This window comes from Lycium barbarum, chromosome 1, assembly GCF_019175385.1.
Source record: "Lycium barbarum isolate Lr01 chromosome 1, ASM1917538v2, whole genome shotgun sequence".
NCBI lineage: Eukaryota > Viridiplantae > Streptophyta > Magnoliopsida > Solanales > Solanaceae > Lycium > Lycium barbarum.
The window spans coordinates 79,797,768-79,815,639 of NC_083337.1; the positions used below are offsets into that span (position 1 = coordinate 79,797,768).

Here is a 17,872-nt window from a genome sequence, read left to right on the forward strand (position 1 = left end):
GTTGATTAAGTGATCATCAGTTTGTAGATAAAATCAAAGTGTGTGTATAACCCAACTTTGCTTATTATTTCTGTCTAGGTACATATATGTTGTATAACAATTATTCTTACTCATTAAATTTTTCATATCTATGGGTACATTTAAGCTTCGAACTTTTGGTTAATTGCAATTTCATTTCATCACAAAGCGTATTCTAAAAATATTCGATGTAGTACTACAGAAGAAAGCCAGTTTGCTTTCCTATCACGCACCAGAGATGAAGCAGTTGCTGGTTTGCTCAAAGACAAATGATGTTGATGTATTGTTGAGAATGGAGTATTTAAGGAATGCTTCTTGATCTCAATGTGAATGAACTATAAAATTACTAGAATGTAAAAATAACAAATGTTTGAAGTATTTATGTGATTGGATAGGCAACTTGTCCACTTTCGAAGTTAATCTAGATGCCTTGTGTTTGCATGAACGTATTACATGCTTAGAAAAAAGTTGGTCCTACATTACAAACTACGAAATAAAAGATTGTTTAAAGTAGTTGCTTTAGTACAGAAAGAATGACACGAGGGATACGCCCGGCCATGCTCATCTAGTACAATTTAGACGTCAAGGACAAGGGCAGGTTATAAAAGGTCACTTTACTATTATTGCCGTGGTGCACGAACTATTAGGTCGATTTCACGTCTAATATGGTATTAAGGTATAAAACATGCAAGTCATTTTCTTCATCACAATAGTGCATTTGTTTTCCTTCCTTCCCCTGTTTTTTCCCCGAAACATACAATGAAAGTGTAAAAAGTCTAAATTTAGAAATTCTAAAGCGAAAAAAAAAAGCAGCAGGGAGTGTCATTACACGAAAAAGGAGTACGACTATTACATCTCCGTCTTACTAGTCCTTAGGACCTCAGCATTTCAAACTAATATCTGTAGTACATGTTACAAGTCATCCAAAAAGCTGAAGCTTATTAATGGCTGTTTAGTACAAGTTACCCGCAATATCTGGCTCTACTGTGCTTGCATGAATCCACAAAGCCATCTTTCAAAACCTTGACATTCAATACTAAATTGGTCTTCAAGGGGGAACGAAGTGTTCAACTTGTTGATTTATGTCAAGGTGCCTCAAGCAGTAACCACTGAATTCATCTCGGTGAGACAACGGCTATAAGTTTGGTGGTCAGTAGTACTCTTAAACCCAGGAATGAAGTCTGAGAAAAATCTTAGAACTGCAGCCAGGTGTTGCGAGTCATTCGAAGCATAAGCTGCCTCAAGAAACAGTGACGGCTGAACAGTATTCACCTGAATAACACCCATTTTATGTCAGAATCCTCAAGACATTTTTTGTCAAGTTTGTCTTGAGTACAATCAACAGAAACTAAAGATAAAACGCAGCTCCTCATCTCTCTGATAAACCAAGTTATATCAGCACATTATTGAGATAGTGTAATCAAGAGATGTTACGTATAGTTGAAGCTGTCCCGTCAGACAGATGTAGTCCTGATCTCAACCCATATCCAACATTGGAATCAAGTAAAGGTTTAGAAGAATGAAACCTTCAGGCTTCCACACATGTAAGTTTAGCGCACAGATATATAAGTGCTGAACTCAAGGGTTTTTTTTCCTTTTCCTTTTTTTTGAGCTTCTTTGACAGGACTGACAGTTAGGTTTTTATAATTCCGGAAGCAGGGAGAGTTAAGAATACCTTAGTTTTCCGGGCATAACGTAAAGCTTCAAGATAATATCCATCTTGAACAAGTAGCAAGACATAGTCATGATGTAATGCAAGCTCTCTGAGCATATCGAGGCCCAACTTCATTGTTTGAAAATTCTGCCTGCCTGATGCTAGTAGTTGCATTGCAACTTCTTTTGAGGGCTCAATTATCTGAAACACAACTCATATGAAGTGTTTATAAGAAAAAGAAAAAAAATATAGCAGTCTCAGTACTCAAAATACACGCTACCACAATTTGCTAACCTTATTCATGATGAACAATCCAAGTTGTGCATAATTTTCATTCCGTGCTAGCAGTTGTATCATCAATACATAAATATTCAGAGGCACTTTCAGCCTTTCCAGGTTAGCACTGAAAGAATAGATACAGAAAGGACAGTTCATGCATCAAAAGTAGATAACAGGTCAGAAAGAAGAGCAATCAACTTTTTTGTCCTTTTACAAGCGGTAAGAACATGGTAAAACTTGAGCAGCTTATATTGATGAGGATTTAGTCATAAACAAGGTGAGTCCTATAGTTTTGGAGAACGTTGGATGGGATTTGAACAGGTTGGTGGAAACGTTATCTGAATAAGTTTTTAGGAGAATTTCTGAAAACATTAAGTGTTTGGATCCAAATAGGATAGGATATTTTAAACACTAAAAGCCAAATGGTAACCATATATTTTTTAAACCTATCAATCAAACATCTACATTATTAGCCCATCTAGATCATGCTAACATTCTAACAATATTCCTGAAGTAACAAGCATTAGACAAATAGTAAATTTGTAACATAAAACAACATAGGAAGAAAATTAAAAAGAAAAACAAATAGTAACTTTTCTTTTAATCAAATACGTAAAATGGAATAAACTATAAAACTTTTTTCAACATAAACTTTCTAGTGGTGTGTAACTCATGTCTTTTGCAATTTCGACACCCTTAAGAGGGGTCACAAGTTCCTCTTGCGTGTTAGTAACGTTGGGTAATTTTTTTAGTACACTAGTACAAGTCACCTTTAATGTAATTATGAGTGTTAAATAGAGACCAAGAGCCCGTTTGGCTTAGCTTAAAAAAAGCAGCTTATAAGCCGAAAACAGCTTATAAGCCAAAAAAAAAAAAAAATTGGGGTAGCCCAATTTTTTTTTTTTTTTGGCTTATAAGCTGTTTTCGGCTTATAAGCTGCTTTTTTTTAAGCTAAGCCAAACGGGCCCAATTATGTTTTTGGGCTTATTTTAAGCACAAAATGGCTTATAAGCTGGCCAGCCAAATACTCAAAAAATCTGAAAACAACTTATAAGCTATTTTCAGCAACTTATAAGCTAAGCCAAACGGGCTCCAAGACATCAACTCCAACCAGAAACCAAATTAAACCAACAAGAAAGTCAAATTATGGTTCGATTCAGCGTTGATAAAAGAAAAGTTGACAATCTTTAGTTTGATTTCGTATTATATTTTAAAAAAAAAAAAAAAAAAAAAAAAAAACGAGATCGGACCAAACTGACCATAAACACAAGCAGAGACATCTCTTTTAGAAAAAAATGTAAATTTTCTTAAAGACTTTTTCACAATTTCTATATTGGGCATGTTATTTTAGGTTTGGGCTTATAATTTCAAGAAAAATACTCCAATAAGAATAACAATCAGGCCCATGAACTTGTTTTAAGGAACCCAGGCAAATAATCAAGTTCTACTGGGCAGTAAGATTGTGCATAATTTAGTATATACCGAATTAATGAATGAAAACAAAATCTTTTTTGTATGTCTTTGGTATTTCGAAATTTGATATTGTATTTGGTTAAATTTAAAAAGGAAAAATAACTTATAAGAAAGTGGGGATGTTAAAACTTGTGACCTACTCTTGAGATAAGTTCGGTTTGGTTTTGGTTAGACTCAAAACAAAAACGACCTTCCGCTGAAAAGTCTTGTATACTTCTTTCAGGGTCAAAAATGGATTTACAGACGAACAAGTATTAACAGCAGAAGTACTACTCCTATATTAGTGAATATAACATTCAATTTTTTTTTTCTAACTGTGATACGATAGCGATGGCATTATGGCAATTACTTATTTGCGAGATAGCTCAGAGAGTGATTGTGTACCTGCGTAGGAACTCAACAATGATTGCAACCAAGTAACAAGCATCCCCCGCCATCTCTTCCTCCACAGGGGCAAACACAAAGCTGCACAGATCATCTGGGGATATTGCAGCAGAAGCTACCAGAGACTCCTGCTGTTCATCAGTTCTTAGGGGAGTGCTATCTGGTCCAGGAGCTTGAGCAGCACCAGATACATCTGTCCTCACCAAGTTAACTCCATTTCGTTCACTACTAGATAAATCGACATTTTTATATTTGCCTCTATTTTCTGCAAAGCTAACATTGTCCTCAGAGTCTGAAGTAAAGGAAGAGGATTTGACAATAGATCTGCCGTGCATACCACTACCGCTTTCTTGTTTTAGTGACTTTTCAGATGTATCTGCTTGACTGATGGATTCACCAATAGCACTATTAACATTAGAACCACTGGTTGTTGAACTTCTCTCCACCTTTGATCCTGTGTGATATTTTCCAGTTTTTATTGAAAGAGAGAAACTGTTGACTAAGACATCTATCACCCTTGCGACCATGGGCACAGGTCGTCGTTCAAGAATAACTGTCCGAGCCATGGTCAAACACAACTGTTTAGCCTGAAACAGATAATTTCAGGTATTAACTCACTGCAAATTCTCAACAAAAACATTTCTGGACAGGCATTGATTGGTACAACATTAACAAATTAATGTCTCGATGGAGTCAACTACAGTTCAAGGTGAAACTGCTTCTATCCTAACAAATAAACCAGGGCAAATTGCCCACTATTTTTTGTAATTCAACATTTTTACGCACAAACCAGGACTAATCAACATTTTTAGAAATTAGAACCGAAAGATGCAGACCTTATTTGCTTCCAGTTTCCTCCTCTGAAAAAATTCAAGGATTGTTTGCACTTCCGAGCTGCTAGCAGAAATGGCCTGCAAAAGATCAAGATAGTTGTAATAAGGACAGTAACTTCTGAATCGTGATATTGACTAGCAATCAGAATTTTACCTCCAGGTCTAAATGGATCTTCCACAAAACTCCATTGGCAATATCACATATAAGGTCTGGAACAAGGAATACCCACTCATCTGCATAGATGACTGTTTCACCACGATTTGAGTCCTTCCCCTCCAGATGTTCATTTCGGCCCATCAATTGAGAGGCTGCAGCATTTGCTCTAGAGAAACCTCTAACTAATAATGGAAGTGGAGCAGAAACTGGTGCTTGAGAATCTGCAAATATATCATATATAATAACCACCTTTGCATCCACTTGGTGAACAAGCAGTACATTGTCAACCACACTGATAGCAATCTTGTTGGAATAAACTGGCAAAGAACCCTGGAAGTACATTTAGGAGTCATCAGAGAAGGAAAAGGTATTTCAGACAAATATCAAATAAAAATTGGTATCTGCCAGTGCAAATGCAAGCAGAGTAAGTACCACATGAAATCCTCCAAACTATAACTTTAATCTATTTCATTAAGTTAATGCATTTATTTGCCCACAAGTTGTAGGATGAAAACAACCTATTAGTAATACAAACTCAAACAAACAAAAGGCAGACCAATTTATGATTTAAGGGCACAAAGCTCTACAGATGAATTAGAAGTAAGAGGAATCGAACACAAGGCAACATATCAATTAGACACAAACCAAAAAGAGAAAAAAGAGGAAGAAAATAGAATGTCATATGAATCTCAGATACACAATATTCCTCTCCGAAATGTTTAACAAATGCTATATCTTCCTTCACTTGGTCATAAAAGACACTCTGATGTACTTGATCACCCGAATGTCGTTCATTCCTAAGAACTAATTCAGCATCACTGGTAAGAATCCATTAGGAGCAAAAGGCAGAAATTTATACAGATAATAATGATTCAACTTATTAGCATTGTTATCATCAGATCCAGAGTAGAGGGAAAGAGCCAAATGATCTCGTCAGAAACCATAGAGAATAAGCAAAAAGACAATAGGAAAAGTTTGAGAAGGCGTGAGAGATCTTAGATTAGTCAGATTTTGAGTTATATATATATATATATATATATATATTGTGTATCAGTGTCCTACATTGAAATTCTTGTGCGATCATAACCGAAGAAACTGTGCCTCTGTCAAAGCCTCAATGCAACATCACCCCCCACAAGAATGCTACCAAAGCCTCCACGCACAATCACGCATTGGCAGAACCTCCGAAACTTTGTCCTTATGCTATGACTGTAGAAACCATAGAGAATAAGCTAAAAGACAGAAGTAGAAGGCGTGAGAGATCTTAGATTAGTCAGATTTTGAGTTTGTCGCATCAGTGACATGTATGTATGTATCAGTGTCCTACACTGAATTCTTGTGCGATCATAACCCAAGAAACTGTGCCTCTGTGAAAGCCTCGATGCATCATCACACCCCGCAAGAATGCTACCAAAGCCTCCACGCACAATCACGCATTGCCAGAACCTCCAAAACTTGGTCCTTATGCTATGACTGTAGACTGTTCCAACTAGCTACAAATCCACTTTATTGGCTTCTTGGTGGTCGACTCCTCTTCCAACTAACTCCAACTCAATTTTAAAATTCCTCGTGGTTGGTACCCTATTCCGCTGATGTGTACACTTATCACGCGAATTGTTCCCTTTCTAGCCATTCCAGTCTTTTCCATCCTGCAGCTTGAGGGTCGATTCAGACCAGTGAATTGCAAAATCTTTTGGCGACTTTCTGAAAAAATTTCTAGCAATTTTCTTTGGATTAAAATTTCCAACAACATACCTAGTGTAATCCCACAAATTTCCAACAACATACCTAGTGTAGGATGTACACAGACCTTACCCCTGCCTCGTGGAGGTAGAGAGGTCGTTTCCGAAAGACCCTCGGCTCAAGTAACGCATATCAAGGTAGTTTGAAAAAGAAAATACAGAAGTAAAGAGGACATAGTTTTTTGAAAAAACTAAAGAACTGTTTTGCAGTCTTTTCCAAAGGGAAGGAGTTAGCAGAGTTAAATAGGGGACGGAGTCAATTTTAAACCATGAGAAAGGACTAGAGTGCACTCGGACAACGGAGCATGCCGGAAACGGAGGCAAATCAGTGTAACAGGTGGAGAGAGAGGACAGCTCTGAGCAGACTCTAAATTCTAAAATCCTTCTCCTTAGGCTTCTAATCTCGCAAACCGACCTCCCAAGTATATTGCCGGATCACTAATGGTCCCTGCCAAGTCCCAGTGGCCCAAAACAATGTGGTTTCTTCGGCGAGACCACCAAAACAAAATGTGTTGAAGGAAAGAGAGGTAGTAGGATATCTATGTGGACTTGGGTAGTGAGGGAGAATTTTCAATTGGGTGGATGTGAGCGTTGGAAGTGGTTTCGTAAAGGATCCAATCTTGGAGAAAAACGTGGAAGTGGAGGATAATATCCACCCTTAGCAATCTTTGAAGGTGGAAGGAGATTGTCTAAATGGGTGAGGGACAAATACCTCAGGTTTGGGGAACTTTGGGTGTTACTGTGAAGGGAATGAGGATAGGATCATACAACTTCTACTTGACATTTAATAAGATCCAAGAGGAGGTACTTGGGATCGGAGGGGGCTAGCGAGGGTAGTGACAGAGCAGGAGTCGGCTTGAAGACATGAAGGGAAGGGGAACAATGCGGTATACAAGAAGAGGTTTAGGGACAAAGGGAGGGGAGAGAAGGAGGGGCAGATTAAGGATAGGGAACAAACTTATTTATTCCAAACGCGAGTCATTCTTTTGATTCAGTAGAGCGAGGATCAAGGGAAAATAGTAGTTAATGGATATTAAGATTACTACATAAAACATGAGGGGAATAAACGACCCAAACAAAAAGGGTCATCATCAAGTTGGGATCAAGAAGTGTGGGGCAGACATCTAGTACTCCCAAGAAACTAAAATGGAGGAGCTGACATATGCTTTTTAAAAAAAAAAAAAAAAAAATTGGTAACGACTTGTATTCACAGTGAAATTCAGCTTCAATTGAAGCTGAATTGTAATCTTTACAGCAAAAGTATAAAGAGCGCCCAACAAAAACTTACACTTGTCCTATTAAATCCCCCCACAAATTTTGTTTACACCAAAAATAAAAGAGATTTAGACAATTCATCCTAACTTTTTGGATAGAGCTACTAGTGCCCTCAAAAATTCTAGCGTTCCTTTCCTTCCATATTGTCCACCAAACACAAGCTGGGATGATCTACCACCAGTCTTCTTCCCCACCTCTCTTCCCTACACTCTTCCAGCATCTGAGAAGCTCCACAGTAGTATTAGGCATAGTCCAATTGATACCAAAGATACATGACAGATTTGTAGTTGTCTTGCAGTGTAAGAAAAAGGTGCTTATTGGTTTCACCATCTTGACCACATAAGGAACATCTTGAACAAATCTGAAAACCTCTTCTTTGTAATTTCTCGTGGGTCAGGCATACCTTCCTTGCAACCAACCAAACAAAACCAGAGACCTTGAAAGAAATTTTTACTTTCCAAATGAGCATCCAAGGCCAAATCTCCATCAAGGTTGTTCTATGGTTGATATCCAGTAAACAGAGAGAAAGTTCATTTGTTGTTCACTCTCCATTTTAGTCTGTCAGGATAAGCTGAAGTTCCTCCAAAGGAAGCTAAGAGTTAGAGCATATTGGTTAAGCTTTCAATTTCCCAATCATTGAGAGCTCTTCTGAAAATAAGATCCCACCCTTGAGGGCTCCAAACTTGACTGATTTGTGCTTGAGCATGGAGGCTTATAGAGTATAAGTCAAGGAAAGTCGATTGAAGGTTGTTATGGCCAATCCAGTGGTCTGCCCAAAAAGTAGTCTTTCTGCCATCGCCAACTATGATATCTACATTAGCCCAGAATTCATTCCACTGGAACCTAATAGATTTCCATACACTAGTACCATAAAGGCAATTAACTTCTTTAGTAATCCATTGATCTAGCATCCCATATTTCTAGGAAATGAATCTTTTCCATAAAGCATTGTCCTCTGAATTGAATCTCCATAGCCATTTATGCAATAATCTTTTGTTGTGCAATCCCAGGTTCTTAATGCCCAGCCCACTCTCTTTCTTGTTCAAAATGATTGAGTCTGATTTGACCAGGTTCTTGCATCTCCTTTCATCATCACCTTTATTACCTTGCCAAAGAAAATCTCGTCTCAGTTTGTCAATCTTTTGCTCTACTCCTCTGGGAATTGTGAAGAGAGAGATCATGTATGTAAGCAGGGCATCCAAGACAGAATTGATGAGTGTAACTCTGCCACCCAAAGAGAGGTATTGGGTTTTCCACCTTGCCAGCTTCTTGTTACATCTCTCCAAAACTTCATCCCAGATTTCTTTGGATTTTCTTTTCACACCTAGAGGCATCCCTAGGTACTTAGTGGGGAGGGAGCCCACTTGACAACCTAGGTTCCATGCTAGATGCTGACAATCATCGACTTAATTAATTGGATAGAGTGAACTTTTGCTCCAGTTGACATGAAGGCCAGACAAGGCTTAAAAAATGGTCAAGATTGCTCTGAGATGTCTGATCTGCTCCACTTAAGCATCACAAAAAAACTAGTGAATCGTCAGCATATAATAAATGAGTGATCTCCAGATAACCGCTAATGGTGGACTGAGAGTCGAAGCCCCCGATCCAACCATTAGATTTAGTTGTCCTAGCCATGTGATTAAGACCTTCCATAGCAATCAAAAATAAGAAAGGTGACAATGGGTCACCCTGTCTGGGACCCCTTTGAGATTAAAAGAAACCTGCTGGACAACCATTTATCAGAACAGAAAATCTGACACTAGAGATGCAAAATTTGATCCAGTTTATTCACTTGTGCCCAAAGCCCGTGTCTTCCAGGATCTTCAGCAGATAGCCCCAATTAACATGGTCAAAAGCTTTTTCGATATCCAATTTACATAGAATTCCCGGTCTTCCTTGTTTGAATTTGGAGTCCACTAGCTAATGGATTAATCTGTCTCTTTTTCAAGAAGGCCATTCGGTGTTCATCGACCAATTTCCCCATAACTGCCTTCAGCCTTTCTGTGATGATTTCATAGATGATCTTGTAAACTCCTCCGATAAGGCTTATAGGTCTGAAATCTTTAAGTTCTTCTGCCCCATTCTTCATTGGTATCAATGCAATGAAAGTAGCATTGAAGGATCTCTTAAAGAATTCATTGTGATGAAAATTAAGAATGGTCTGCATTAGGTCTTCTTTCAGAATAACCCAGCATTATTTAAAGAAACCCATTGTAAAGCCATCAGTGCCCGGAGCCTTGTCGGTTGCACATAAATTGATGGTATTTAGCACTTCTTCTTCAGAAAAAGGTCTTTGCAACCATTGGCTTTCCTCCTCATTTATCTTGGGACAGCTAGCATAATTCAGAGAAGGCCTCCATGATTCGGCTTCTGAATACAGCTTCTCGTAAAAATCAACCATAACTTCCTTGATATCAGCCTCATGTACCACTTCTTCACCTCCAACTATTAAGCTATCAATTGTGTTGTATTTTTGTGTGATGTTGCCATTCTTTGGAAGAATCTAGTATTTTTGTCACCTTGTTTTAACCATAAGACCCTGGATTTTTGCCTCCAACTTGCTTCTTCGTTTTTTGCTAGATCTTCCCGTTCAACCATAACAGTTGCCCTGATCATCATTTCCTCTTCACTAAGCTCCCTATTATCCTGAATATGGCCTAGATCAGCTAGTTCATTCAATAGGCTGTTCTTCTTATTGACTAAATCCCCAAAGTTTTGCCTGCTCCACTCTTTAAGCTTGTACTTCAGCATCTTTAGATTGCTGCTAAGTTTGAAATCTGGACAGCCATGGACCTCAAATTCAGTCCACCATTTCCAAACAAGTTCTTTGAAACCATCAACCCCAAGCCACCAATTTTCAAACTTAAAGTAAAAACCTTTGCGTTCCCAGATACCGCACTCGAGAGAGATTGGACTGTGATCAGATTGAGTTCTGGGCAATAATCTTGGCCTTATATCTCTGAAGGCCTCCTCCCATTCCTTAGAAAAAAGGAACCTATCAAGTCTTGCAGCACTGTTGTGATTTAGCCCCCTGAACCAAGTATATTTTCCTCCATTCAAAGGAGGATCATGAAGTTCCACGTCCTCTATCCAGCTTGAGAAATCAGTCATCACATTAGTGACTCTGTGACAAAACCTTCTTTCAACCATGAGTCTGATTGTGTTAAAATCCCCACAAGTGACCCAAGGTCCATCCCTTAACCCTCTGATTGCTGAAATTTCCTCCCAGCATTCTGCCTTATCCATTCTGGTTTGGAGGGCATAGACCCCTGTATGACACCAATTGAAAGAATGATGAACAGAAGCAAAGCTGTAAGTGATTGAATAGAAGCCCTTTTCAACTAATTCACTAGTCCACACTCTACTATCCCAAAGGATCATAATACTACCATTGCTGCCTTGAGCTTCAAGAATTCCACACTTCATCCATCTACATGCCTATAATTGTTTGGCAACAAGATCCCGCTCTTTTTCAATTTTGGTCTCCTGAAAACAATAGAAGAACAATAGACGTCTGCTTTTCAATTCAACATCAAGCTCTCAACAATATTTCTTTTTGGTAACTTGTTAGGTCCCCTAACATTCCAAGATAAAAGTTTGACTTTCATTGATGATTCAAACTTAAAGTTTTCCCCCTGTTTGTCACCCCTTCCACCTCTTTATTGAGCTCTGATTGCAAATTCTTCAATTCATTTTTGCTAATCCCCTTGTTCCTAGGTGTTTTGATTTTGCTGGGTCTACCTTCCTTTTCTAGGATTTGTTTCCTTTTGTCAAGTTTAATGAGTAGTGCTAGTGCCTCTTCCTGGCACCCTTCAAAAGCAGCCCCATATATGTTGCTTTAACTCCAAAATATTGGACTTCACCCCATTGGAGGCCCTAGTTTCGGCCTCAAAATGTTCCTGAGGCTGCATGCTCACTGGTTCCGCTTCGTGAACTTGCATAATTTGCAAATTTGTGCCATCGTGTTCTGCTGAAATTACTTGGTCCGTCTCATCCTCGATAATTGTCATCGCATCAATATCCTTTTCTTTTCCAGCTTCTTGGGGTTCCTTGTATTCTTCCTGGTGATTCAGAAAAGAAGAAGAGGGATGAATGATGGGGTGACTTCCTTGCACGTTGTATTGGCAGACTCCCAAATTGCAAAGCTTTCCAAAAATTTAGAAGCAGTGTCTTTCAAATCTGAGAGAAGTGAGGCATTCGTATCTTCTAAGAGGTTCTTTTCAATAAGTGGAGCCTCACGTGCTGCTTCACGTGGGTCTCTTAAAGGCTGAGGGAAAGTTTCTATGTCATCAATCTCCTTTTGGCCCAAACAATTAAATTGATTTGGGTCCAACATAATATGGGCTTTTCCCTATGAATTTTCAGGTCCCGGTTTGAATTTGAAATTTCCACTTGAACAGCTGTCTCTTGGGGCCCTCGTGACGTGCCCACGTGGTCAAAGTAAATCCCCTTTTTCTGTATCATATCTGCACGCGTACCCCTTGTTAGGGTTTTTGATATCCGCTGGACAAAACCTTGTACATCTTTTCCTTCTCCGACGGAAAAACTTGCCGGAATTTCAACCCAAATTTGGATGGTGAAGAGGATGCCCCCTTGCTCCAAGGTTACTGGGAATCTCTCTCCCTTTTCCTCTAATTTTGATTCTAGCCAATTTCAAATGATTACAGAGTAGTGTCTCTTCTTCCGTCTCAATCCAACCCCCACAGTAGTCTCCAATGGCCTTGAAGACATTTTGAGACCAAAATTGAAGTGGTAAACCAACTAGTTTGGCCCTGAGTTGGGAAACTCATCGTGGTTAACAGCTCCTGACAATGGTGTCCACTGAAAGTTGACCGGTAATTTCTTCCAACACCATTCCCCTCCATGATCTGTTCAACAGTGATTCTAAAAGAAAATTCAAAGAGAAATTTTCCATCTCCCATCGCGTATATGTTCAATCCATGGGCTTGCTTCCACAGAGACTGGTCCAACGCCTAACTGCTGAAAGTGTGGGAATCACCGATGAGTTCATAGGGAAAGTACCAACTAGACATTTATTGAGAACTTCATTCTGGGATTCTGGGGCCTCTTTAATATGGATGGGTTTTCCTTTCATTAATGACTTTGCCATCAATAATTACTTGATTAGACCATTTAATGTTTCTGAGAGCATCTGTATATGGAAGACCTTCGATGCTAATCTTGGTTCTACAGCAGTGATTGGGCGTCTCTGACTGCTTAAAAATCTACCAACTTTGTCAGCTAAAAAAGTCCAACCTGCATTAAAAGCCACTTCTGGTATAATAAGCACTGCTCTTTTCTTTCCTCTGATGCTTATAACACTGATATATCGACCATAGCTGTTATAAGTTCTGGAGCAAAAAGTCTCGGAAAAATTGTCTTTCTTCTTCCATCTTCTCACAAAGTTTCCTCGGGTCTTAGATGCTTCGCGAAGTGTCTGGACAATCCATTCCATGGTGTTCCTGTTGAACGAGACTCTCCTGATGAAATTCTTGCTTCTTTCAGTCCAATCGTACCATGAATCAGCAGTGTTAGAAGACTTCGCAATATCATAGGACTTGAACCCAACAGCAAAATATATGATATTCTCCATTTGCTAGAAGTAGTGATCTGAGTTACTAGAAGAAGAAAGAAAAGGACTGATTTTCCGGCATTGTTCCCAAGGAGAGAAACTGGTCGGAAGAAGATTTGAAGAGGAAAGGATGTGAAACTAGGGTTCTGATGATAGTCTGAAATTTTGGTCTGTGAGAAAAGGGGATTGTGTAGTTTTCAGTGTAAGTCAGTAATCGAAAGGAGGTGGAGGAAAGGGTCGGAAGGAGTTTAGAGGAGAGAGAAAGTCTGAGAAAGAAGGGCTGGCTCATGTGGGAGAAGCAATTGCAATCTCCGGCGAGAAGATTAGGGGAGAGAGAATGTCGGGAAAGGGTATTTTAGGGCTTACAATGTCGGGAAAGGGTATTTTAAGGCTTACCTCGTTTCCTGTGCCTGGGAGCATTTTCTTAGTAGTTTAAGAGCTGACATATGCTATGGAATCTAAGATTGGCAAGTAGAAGAGTCCAAATCTCCTCAAATCATTTTAAGACTAAAAATAGTCATTCATGGCAGTACATGTGGACATAAAATGGATATAGTAAATAGGTATTCATGGCGAACTCCTGTCTTTTCTATCATTAGTTGTTGGTGAAGGGGACCAAGATTTTCCCATTGTTGGATATAGGTCCAAGAGCACTTAAAAGAATTATGTTCTTTCATATAGCTACTGGCATGTAAGAACTGCGAACTTGAGAAAAAGGAAAAGAGTTCACATAAGTTGGTATTTCATAAGCTGGCTATCAGGATAAGATTGTGTTCATTGTGCTAATTAATTAGCATGATTTTAGGAGACTTTATTTTTATAGGTATAAACTATTTCTTTTTATTGTAATAATTAATTGTCTTTCCTTAATTAGTTATAGGATTCATAATTCATTGTATAACACCCCTTCTTATGATATGTAAGCACATAAAAAAAAACAAGAACATTTTTCTTCTCCGCAAAAACATCATGGTATCAGAGCCATAACTGCTTTTTGAGGTGAGTTTCCCTCCCTCGCAGCGTTAGGGATCCTTTTCTTCAAAAAGAGGCCAAGCTTTCTCCCTCCTTGAAGTTGTCCGCGACAGAACAATTTTTCTATCAATTTTGGGAAAACTACTCATGCTCCGGCAGACTAAGGTGACCAAAACCTAGCTAAACGTTGCGAAAATACCTTTCGACGCGTCTTCACGTGATATGACCCTACTAGGCACACTTTACTTAAAGGCTCACATTGAAGACCAAGGCATGGGACTCCAATCTATTCAAGCTAGGAGGATGTCCAAAGGAGCATTGGAGACCCATAGAGAGGCATACAAGCCCCATAAGAAGGCTTATGAAGTATGGAAAGTAGCTTGGAGACGAATGAAAGAAGAAGCTACAAGAAAGAAGGCCAACACTCAAAGTGGCTAGAGTCGCAAAGGGGCAGAAACACAAATGTAGCTAGACGTGCAAAAGAAGGGCCATAATGCAAATGGTCACAATTGCAAGCTTGAGGATTGGATGATGGCTATATGTGCAAGAGGAGCCTTTTCGAATTTCAAGCCAACATCCAACTAGCCAAACAAGGCCCTTGCCTCATTAATGGCATTCTTATAATAACTAGCCTAGCTCTTAAGTCTCTTAGTATAAATATTAGACTTGGGTGATTTTCATCCTTAGACTTTGTTGATTGATGAAATTCTTATGAGAGATTGTTTAGTGATAGTTTTAGTTTAATATAGTTTGTTTGGCTGCATAAATCTAAGTGTGATTCTTAGTTGCAAAGTGAATTGTTTATTTTCCATCGAATTTAATGTTGCTCATTTGTGGATTCATTTGAGTCGTTTGTTGATTCGTATTACTTAGGTTCTAGGGTTTGATAATCCGATTGGAAGGGTTAGGGTTTAATATATCCTTTCTTGTCCATAGATTTCTTGCTCTTGGGTCTAGTATCTATCCATCTACCCTTCTCCCATTCCTATTCTTCCCCATCTCTATTTTCCATTTTTCTTGTTCTTTAAGACTTTAGAGTTTCATAGGTAGAATCGTATCATTTGGTATCAGAGCTAGTTTAGAAGAGTGTTCTTACATTCTTCAATCCCTGGTTCAAAGAAAATTCAAAAAAAAAAAATATATATATATATAGAAAATCCCAAAAAATCCATTTTCTAAAAACCCCAAAAATTTTGTTCTTGTTTCTCGAATTTGAAGATATATTTGAGTTTGTTGATATCCAAAAGCCCTAAAACCAAGAGTTGAGTTCATTTGGACAAGTTTGGAGTCAATTGTTGAGCTTTGAAGCTTTGAAGAACTCAAAAGTAGGTTTGGTGATTGAGTTGGAATTGAAACAAATTGGATATTGGGCTTTGTTCTCCAAGTGATAAGGAGCTTAGATTTGGAAATTGGAGCAAAAACGAGTTGATTTGGTCCTAGATTGCATTTGGGTGTTCTTGGTGTTCTTAAGAACATTCATATCTTCATATTGGAGAAGAAAACCCAAGAAGAAGGTTTGATCCAAAGGTTTTTCCAAAGACAAGTGGAAATTTGTTTGTTGGGCCAAAAAGGGCAAGTCCTAGGTTGTGTGGGGCCTACGACGTCATCAGATCCAAGAAATTTGATCCAATTTTCGAGGAGAACGGGTTCAATACGAAATCACTGAAGCCATTATACGGTCCCACATACGGACCGTATAAATTTTATGGTCCGAACAATTAGTCAGTATTGGGAATCAAAAAAAAGTTGCATTCTGTTAGTGATTTACGGTTGGAAAATACGGACCGTAAAGATTTTACGGCCCGTAAATTTTGGTCCGTAAATTTGGGAACTAAATTTTAAGTTTCTGTGTGGGGCCTACGACATCATCAGATCCAAGAAATTTGATCCAATTTTCGAGGAGAACGGGTTCAATACGAAATCACTGAAGCCATTATACGGTCCCACATACGGACCGTATAAATTTTACGGTCCGTACAATTGGTCAGTAAAATTGGGAGTCAAAAAAAAGTTGCATTCTGTTAGTGATTTACGGTTGGAAAATACGGACCGTAAAGATTTTACGGCCCGTAAATTTGGGTACCAAATTTTGAGTTTCTGCTCTTGATCTACTGTTCAATTCTACGGTCCGTCAATATTATACAGACCGTATAATACACAACTCCCAACCCGTAAATTTGAGGTACATTTTCAATTCCAAAATTCATTTTATCTCCCTTCAGTTTCAAAAATTTCTTGAGCCTTGATTGTGTCCCTATTTCTTAGGTAGGGAACCAAAAAAGTATAGAAATTTTAAAATTTTCGTTATTTCAAATTGACACCTTGGATCAATTGAGGCTTCAAGACCCCGTTTTCAAGTTATCACCTACCCGGGCCCGAAATTTCATTTATTTTCCAATTTTAGCATTCCAATTTCTTGTGTTTCTCAACTAGTAGCCATTTAGTAGTTGTTCCTACTTGTGTTTACTAGTTCCTGTGTCCGCATTTCTTTCGTGCTAAGTTCTTTCATGCTTTTCTTCGTTTTATTTCGTTGAAATTTTATTGGCTCTCGTTCGTAACAAGAATCCATTCTACCACAAAGTATAAGCAACCGTGTGAATTTGATTGGTTAAGCGATTCATCAGCAACTTCAAAGGCGCACGGGAGTGTAGTTGTTACACCTCGGAAAATTTTCCGTTGGTACGCAAGTGGATGAACTAGTGATGAATGTGAGTGCACGATGTCTATGAGCAAGAAACGACGTTTGATGACCTTAGGCGAGATTTCGAAAGTATCCGATGTGAGACGAGGAAGTTGGCTAAGTTAAGATGAGATACAAGGTGAGCAATGCATGTGCATGGACGGGGGTGATTAAAATGAGAAGTCTAAGAAATATGGGAAGTTGCAGAATTGCAACTGCCCAGTGGTCGTAAATCGCAAAATACGGACCATAAATTGCAATACGGTCCGTAAACTGGCAGTCGTAAACTGCCATGCAAGGTTTCAACTTTCTGCCCAGTCAAGAAATGGTAAAACACGACCAGGTGGACGGACCGTAAAGTGATTTACGGCCCGTAAACCATGGTCGTAAACCACCATGAAGGCAGCCCAGCTTCTGGTTCTGGAAATGGTTAAATACGCCCATGGAGGACGAGCTGTATAGTGGAATACGGGCCGTAAACCACGATGGACGACCACTGTTCTCAGCACAGATTTCACAAGTCATTAAATAAAGGGACCAACACTTGTTTTATTTCATTACAACATTACACCACTTCTCTCTAAAACTTCTCTCTACATTTATTATATGAGTTTTCAAGGATTATAAGCCATCAATAACATTAAGACAAGTGAATCAAGGATAAGGGAATCATCAAGGATCATCCAAGTCAAGAAATCCAAATGGAGAAAAACTAGGGTTTTGCTCAAAGAGGAGTATTATCAACCAAAGCTTGTTCCTACAACTTCTAAGGTAAGATTCATGATTTTTACATGATGTTTAAGGTATTGGAGAATTAAAATACATGGATTGTA

The 17,872-nt window shown here is 38.7% G+C and overlaps 1 protein-coding gene across 3 annotated transcripts in view; it reads right to left on the reverse strand.

Annotated features, from left to right (window-relative positions):
• Positions 1-816: 816 nt before the first annotated feature.
• LOC132636117 (uncharacterized) overlaps positions 817-17,872 on the reverse strand; it is a 65,516-nt gene continuing 48,460 nt past the window's right edge. For 2 of the 3 annotated variants that reach the window (XM_060352827.1, XM_060352825.1), the window contains 6 exons: positions 4,796-5,128; positions 4,645-4,719; positions 3,809-4,395; positions 1,967-2,075; positions 1,694-1,873; positions 817-1,290 (listed from right to left, as the gene is read on the reverse strand). In XM_060352827.1, coding sequence (XP_060208810.1) covers positions 1,114-1,290; positions 1,694-1,873; positions 1,967-2,075; positions 3,809-4,395; positions 4,645-4,719; positions 4,796-5,128 — 1,461 coding nt within the window. In that variant the 3' untranslated portion in view covers positions 817-1,113. The remainder of the gene's footprint in view (positions 1,291-1,693; positions 1,874-1,966; positions 2,076-3,808; positions 4,396-4,644; positions 4,720-4,795; positions 5,129-17,872) is intronic. The other variant, XM_060352834.1, reaches the window with a different exon arrangement.